At 47.8% G+C, this 7,016-nt stretch overlaps 1 protein-coding gene across 1 annotated transcript; it reads left to right on the top strand.

Moving 5' to 3' along the window:
• Window positions 1–2,734: 2,734 nt before the first annotated feature.
• Window positions 2,735–4,973, top strand: LOC137167674 (olfactory receptor 52N4-like). Its single transcript, XM_067569923.1, has 2 exons — window positions 2,735–2,762; window positions 3,991–4,973. Exon 2 carries the CDS (start codon window positions 4,035–4,037, stop codon window positions 4,971–4,973), a length of 939 nt encoding a protein of 312 aa, XP_067426024.1. The 5' UTR covers window positions 2,735–2,762; window positions 3,991–4,034.
• Window positions 4,974–7,016: the final 2,043 nt, after the last annotated feature.

The following is a 7,016-nucleotide window of genomic DNA, read 5'->3' as shown; positions in this document are numbered from 1 at the left end:
CATCATTGAGAGGAAAATCAGGGCCCCTGTGTTTTGAAATCCCCATCTTTCATGCCCGTGATTTTCACAGCAGGGAGCCTAAAGATCCATACTAAGGGTGAAATCTTGCTCCCATTCAGATCAATAGCTAAACACCCATGAGGTCCAGGTTTTCACCCCAAATCCACAATTAAGGAACTTAAATAAAAGGCCTGATTTTCACTGGCCATGAGCCTCCATTGACTCCAACTGGAGTCGTCCTGTGGCCTCTAAGGATGGGTGAGCACATCTGGACCAGAGAAGTATTGACAGGAGAGTAGCTGAAATCATAAACTCACAGCTTAGAGTTCAAAACAATTCAAAAATGCAGGGTGACAATATTTTGAGGGGGGTGTCTGTTCTCTCTGTTCCCCTGCGTCTCTGGTTCTATAGAGAACGAGAAACACCAAAATACAGCAAAAATAAAAGCATGTTTCGGGTTTAGAGGAAAACAGGCAGTGCTGTAAATCTGACTGGAGGAGAACCAGGCGCACACAGTGTGTGTATGTGTGGGGTGGGACATACCGTATCCAGATCGCAGTGGCACGGAGTCCTGAAACAGGGAGAAATAGGGAATGGACATCCTGCCTAATTCACACACCACAGAGGTGTAACTAGCCCTCCTGCAATCTCCCGGGGTAGGAGTGTGTCTCAGATTGTAATGCTACATGGACACACTGTAGTAGATTATCTCTGACACCTTCCTCAATCCAACCCATCCCTCCTCCTGTGACCAATCCCACAACAGCCTCCTGGCTACTTCAGCAATTGTCAACATGGAGAAGCAACATCAGGAAGTTGTGTCTGGGTTTATAACTGGCAGGAACATGCTAAAGCTTTGTGTTGTTCTGAGAAAGAGTTACTCGCGCTGGCTCCTTTTAGTCTCCACGTCCTCTCTCCCCTCCCCTCAGGTCTGTCCCTCTCCTCTTCCCTGCACACGCTGAGCTGCTGCCGGGGTTCCCTTCACCCCCGGGCAGGCTGTGCAGGCTGCTCCTCCTCCATCCCCCCTTTCCCCGGTGCAGCCAGACCCAGAGTTTAACCCAGGCTGTGTAGATATTTGTACGAGCTGTCACTGTGAGGTGTGTCCGGGATCTGGTGTTGGTCCTGGGTGAGTGGGATCACTGTGTGGCAGTGCTGGGAGTTGTGAGAGTGGGGAGGGTGGTGCACAGGGACAGGCAGGTGGTGCTGAGGGTTGTGGTGGCAGGGAATGTGGGGTACACAGACAGGAAGGCAGCACTGCTGAAATTCAATTTTTCTTTCTGATTGTTGGTCCCAGGTCAATGCTGGGAGCTTTCCTGGCCCTGAGTGTGTCTGGGCAGGTCTCAGTGCCTCTTTCCCCTGGCAAGCCGTCAAATTGCAGCCTGGGTGTCACAACTTTAACTCATTTTATTTTCCAGGTTATTTTTTCATGGTTGTTGAATGTTAATTATGTAACTTCAGTTTCATTTTCCACCGTTTCCCCAGTGGAAAGAACCATTGATCTTTGCTCCTCAGCTGGTTCCCTCTCCCATCAGATCAGACCCCGTCTATAATCCCCATCCCCCTACCCGACTGCCCCGATTCCAACACTACGCTGGGTGCCAGGGTCTTCTTCTGGGTTCCCAGTCACCCGTGACACCCAGAACCTCCGAGCCCCCCGAAGCTCCCCCCAACTCTTCCTCTGCAGGGTGAGGAGCCCCCGTTCCACCTGCTCACTTGGCTAGGGGGGATCAGTGACAGTTTCTCTTAGGTGAGGAACGTCACACACACAGTAGCAGATCCCAAGGCACCTGTGCTGTGCTGCTGCCCTTGTTGCTCCCACACACACTGTGTGGGGCTTCGGGGTCTGCTTCACAGCAACAATGAGCAAGCTGAGAAGTGTGCACAGTGTATAATGAGAGCAGAGAATTCTGGGTCATGTCAGTGCCTAAGTAAATACAGCTGCCACGGGCAGAGGCCCCTGGCTGCTGGCTAACACAGTGAGCCACTGGGAGACAGACACTGAACCTGGGACTCTCTGGGATCATTTTTTAACCAGCTATGCTAGCCATTTATGGGGACAGTTGTACAGACATTCCTCAGTGCGGAGATTTCGTGGGGTCACTTTCATCCATGCAATGTCACACGGGATGCCTCCGTTGTGTGGAAACTCACCCAGAGTATCCTTTTCAAACTCCAAAATTTACATGAGACGTTTCCCCTGGGGCTAAATTCAGCACTGTCAGGAATAAAAACAAATGCCTTCAGTAAGGCGCAGTCACCAGCTTGCAGGGTAAATGCCTCCAGCTGATTCCTGTCTGTGCTGCAGGGACGTGTTCACAGATCCCTCAGCCCTAAGGAACCATTGTGATCATCTAGTCTGACCTCCTGTACAGCACCGGTCAGAGACCTGCCCCAAGGAATTCCTAGACCAGAGCTTATAGAGAAACATCCAACCTTGGTTTAGAAATTCTCAGTGATGGAGAAACTGCCATGTCCCTTGGTAAATTGCTCCAATGGTTAAGTACTCTCTATATTTAAATAATGCACACCTTATTTATAGTCAGAATTTCTCTAACTTCAACTTCCAGGCATTGGATGATGTTAGACCTTTCTATGCTACCCTGAAAAACCCATTATTCAATATTTGTTCCCTATGTGGGTACTTGTAGGCTGTTATCAAGTCATCCCTTAATTATCTCTGTGTATCAATATCCAACTTTAATTGTGCATGCTGGAACAGGACACATTTTCCAGCAGTAGTTCCGCCAGTGCCAAAGAAAGAGGTAAAATAACTTCTCTCCCTCTACTTGAGATTCCCTTGTTTATCAGCCCGGGGATAAAATTTAGCTCCTTTTGGCCAGAGGGTCACACAGGGACCTCATGTTCACCCCCCAAAATCTGCTTCCCACGATAAAGTCCCCACTGTGTAAGCATCGCCTACCTTCTTTGTTCTTAGAACACATATTGTTTGCCTCAACCCAGTTTACCAACCAATCCAGATTGCTCTGAATCAGTGACCCATCCTCTTTATTATTTACGATCTCCCAATTTATGTGGCATCTGCAAAATTTATCAGGATTCAAGCATGAGATGGGAAGAGTAAGCAGCTGGGTTGCTTACGGGTGTTTCTGCTCACCCTTGTCAGTTAACAAGGAACATGTTAACGAATAACGAATAACGAAACCACTATACTTATGTCTCAGAGAAAGTGTCTCACTGAAGGAAACGAGGGAAGGTAGAGAGCACAAAGTCCCAGCCTGGCATGATAGTGTCTGTTTCCATGGGGAAAACATGGCTCCTTTCCAACAGCGAATTGTATCGAGGTTCAGACCTATGGTCCTTCTAGTCCAGTGTCCTCTCTCTGACAACAATAACCCCAGGGCCTGCCAAAGAAGGTGGTGGGGGGATAACCTAACTTCATAAGGGTATCACCTTAATGCCTAACAGCTACAGATCAGCTTGTGCCCTGAAGCAGGTGTATAGATTTTCAAATATATTTATTTAGCTGTAACTATTGTAATGGAAGATTCTTACTATCCATGAGAGTGTCCTATACCTTTCCGATTCTTGCTTAGCTCCTGCCCTCAATTTCATCTTGTGGCAATGAGTTCCTCTGTCTAATTATGCACTGAGGGAAGAAAGCATTCTTTTTTTAATCAGTTTTGAAGTTGCCATGTTTCAGTTTAATTGAATGTCCTCTTGACCTTGTGTTATGAGACAGGGAGAACACATCTTTGCTATACCCTCTGCCAGTCTGTATTTTACGGAATTTTCTTAAATCCCCTCTTATTTCTCTCCCTTATAAGGTAACAGTCCCCGTATTTTCATCCTTATTGACATCGAATATCATCTTCCACCCTGCTGCTCGTCCTAAAAAATTTGATGCCTTCTGCAAATGTTGGCACTGCACTGCTCACCCGCTGTCTAGATTGTTACGAACTATAAAATATTTACCGTGCTATTTTTTATCAAGTGTGTGACCCTCCTCGCTCTGCTTTTCTCCCTCCACAGATACCCTGAATATTACGGAGCCAGATCAGCGCTTCAAACATCTCATGGCAACTTTCAACCTCACCCCCTCCGATTCGTCAACATTCATCCTAAACGGTATCCCGGGACTGGAAGTTGCCCACATATGGATTTCCATCCCTTTCTCCACATTCTACATCATCAGCCTGGTGGGAAATTTCATGGTTCTGTTTGTTGTCAAAAAAGAGGAGACCCTGCATAAGCCCATGTTCCTTCTGCTCTGCATGCTGGCGCTCACAGACATCGGCATGTCTACCTGCGTTGTGCCGAAGGCACTGTGCATATTTTGGTTCAGATTCAAAGACATCACCGTGGATGGCTGCCTCACCCAGATGTTCTTCCTTAACACAGTTGCTACTATGCAATCAGCCGTCCTTGTGACAATGGCCTTCGATCGCTACGTCGCCATATGTGAACCACTGAGATACACCACCATCCTCACCAACGCACGAATCGCTAAGCTAGGGCTAGTGGGTCTAATACGAGCTGTTCTCTTGGTTCTGCCAGTGCCCCTGCTACTGCGTAGGCTGCCATTCTGCGCCAACCGCCTTATTCCCCACACGTACTGTGAGCCCATCGCTGTGATGAAGATCTCGTGTGGGGACACGAAAGTCAACCGGACGTACGGCCTGGTGACAACATTTGTGGTCATCATATTAGATCTCACACTCATTGGCCTGTCTTACGGGATGATCATCAGAGCTGTCCTCAGGATCTCCTCCAAAAAAGCCCACCGGAAAGCACTCAACACCTGCACAGCCCACATCTGTGTGATGCTGATGTCTTATACTCCAGTCCTCTTCTCCGCTCTGACACACAGGTTTGGTCAGGGCATCGCTGCCCACGTTCACATCCTCTTGGCCAACCTCTATCTCCTTGTGCCCCCCATGCTCAACCCTATCATTTATGGGGTCAAAACCAAAGAGCTTCGTGACAAAGTGGGAAAATACACCTGCAGAATGTGATCGCCTGGGGCCATTGACTTTAAACCTGCGTGACAAGAGGGGGAAAGGATGTCTCCACATTAATTAAGGGTGCTGTGTCCTAATTTGGCTGAGTTCAGCCTTGTGGAAGTTCACAGTCTGAGAAGTTTCTCACGCCTAATGTCTTATCACTCCATCACCAAGCTTTACTCTCTTTGTTGCTGAGTTCCATCTCTCCAACCATCACCTGATCTCTTTCAGTGTGACCCGTCATCCCCTACACCACACACCCTGTCACTCGGCTTTTGTGTAACTTCCACACCACCAGCGCTGATGGCTTCTCATATGCTCTCAGCCCTATTTTCCATCAGTTTGGTTGTTGATACTCACTCTCCTCCATCTTTGACTCTTTTGCCCCTTTCTGCCATCACAAGGTCCCCAACTCTGCCCTCCACCAGGCCCCAATAATCCCTTCCAGTCCTGAGCCTCCTCAAATCAGTCTCTCTGAATTCTTAACTAGCAATAACTTGGAGTTTTCCCTCTCTTTCCTTTCCCACAATGACTTATGAGGAGAGGCTGAGGGAACTGGTCTTATTTAGTCTGCAGAAGAGAAGGGTGAGGGGGGATTTTATAGCAGCCTTCAGCTACCAAGTGTGAAGGGGTTAAAAGTCTCACTATACTAAATCCAGGGGAAGGTCATCCTGAACCCCAGGGGGAGTCACATGGAGGCCATGAGCCAAAACAAAGAGCAGCAAGCCATTAAAAATAGAGGAGAAAATCCAAGAAAAAGAACCGCTAGGACAACGATCCCCAGGGAGTCCAGAGGAACAGATCAATAATGGGTTTTCAGCTAATTCCACCATTGAGAAAAATATCAAGGAGTGTGTCCTTTTCAATTCACACCTCCAAATGCTCTTGGAGGAGGGAGGAGTAAACGGTCAAATCAGAGCATGGGCCATTTAATTATTAGAGAGCTCAGTACAGCTATCTTAGCTTTAAAAGACCCTGAAGCTCATAGGAAGGTCATTACAGATTGGAATTAAAGCATAAGGAGCAAGGAAAGTATCTATATGCCTGTGTTAATACTAAAAGAGGTGAAGTGGGGACAGGCCATAATTGTGACTTTACAGGACATGAAGAATCGCTGCTATTTTGCTTCCTACTTAGGTTTTGTCACAGAAAAATAATTGTTCTATTTACGGAAAAGCCAGAGGTGCCAGCAACAATAGCCCAGCTCAGAACAATTGTCACAGTCGTCAGTATCTGCCAGAAACCTCTCCTGATGAACCGTCCCATCTGCCAGGGCAGGGCGAAACCCTGAATGCCGCAAAGGGAGAGAATTCACTTGGACTCTGCCCCACGTGCAGTCTCTGCCAGCCATTAAAGGTGTGAGCTCCGACTGAAGCTTTTCCCACATTCAGTGCATTGCTGGGGTTACTCTCCCGTGTGGATTCTCTGACATGTAGAGCAGGAGATGATGACAGGGGTGTCTGAGGAGTAGCTGTGGATCCTGTGTTGGGAGGGAAAGCACCACTGGGTCTGGCTGTTGTTTGTCTCCTGTAGGCCATGTGGCTGGGATCGTCCAGCCTCTGAACAAACTGAGCAGAACTACAATTCCCAGTGTGTCCTACCAATGGTGTGTATGTTTACTGGCGAGACAGAGCAGATGTGGCATGTCAGAAAGAGCGGTCTGTCATCGGAGTACAAGTGCAGCGTTGAACACCCTGACAGCTACGCAGTGAGAGGCGGGAGTGTCAGTCTAAACTTAAATTTCCTCCAGCATTTGCTTTATTTTGGCTATGTCTACACTGCAGTGCTAATTCGAATTAGCTTAATTTGACTTTCAGCAGTTGATTTATAGAAATCGCAGCAGAGTATACACACTACACTGTTTGTGCTGGTCTCTTGTGTTCACACTGGTCAGCCTTACTTCAAATTAGAAAGCAGTGCAGTGTGGGTAGCTATCCCACAGTGCAACTAGCCACGGTGGCTGTTGGGACAAGTGTCATTGTCCCAGGATGCAACGCTGCTTCCTCCATCCTTCCCCCCCAAACAAACAGGAAAACTATTTTTACAACGTTTTTT

This window comes from Emydura macquarii, unplaced genomic scaffold (genome assembly GCF_026122565.2).
Source record: "Emydura macquarii macquarii isolate MOO-44397 ecotype Brisbane River unplaced genomic scaffold, CSIRO-AGI_Emac_v2 contig_2951, whole genome shotgun sequence".
Taxonomy (NCBI): Eukaryota; Metazoa; Chordata; order Testudines; family Chelidae; genus Emydura; species Emydura macquarii.
The sequence above is the reverse complement of the archived record's forward strand: the minus strand, read 5'-3'. Positions and strand labels throughout refer to the sequence as shown.

Excerpts from the sequence above, each read along its gene's own strand:
- LOC137167674 (XM_067569923.1), top strand. The coding sequence starts at position 4,035 with ATGGCAACTTTCAACCTCACCCCCTCCGATTCGTCAACATTCATCCTA.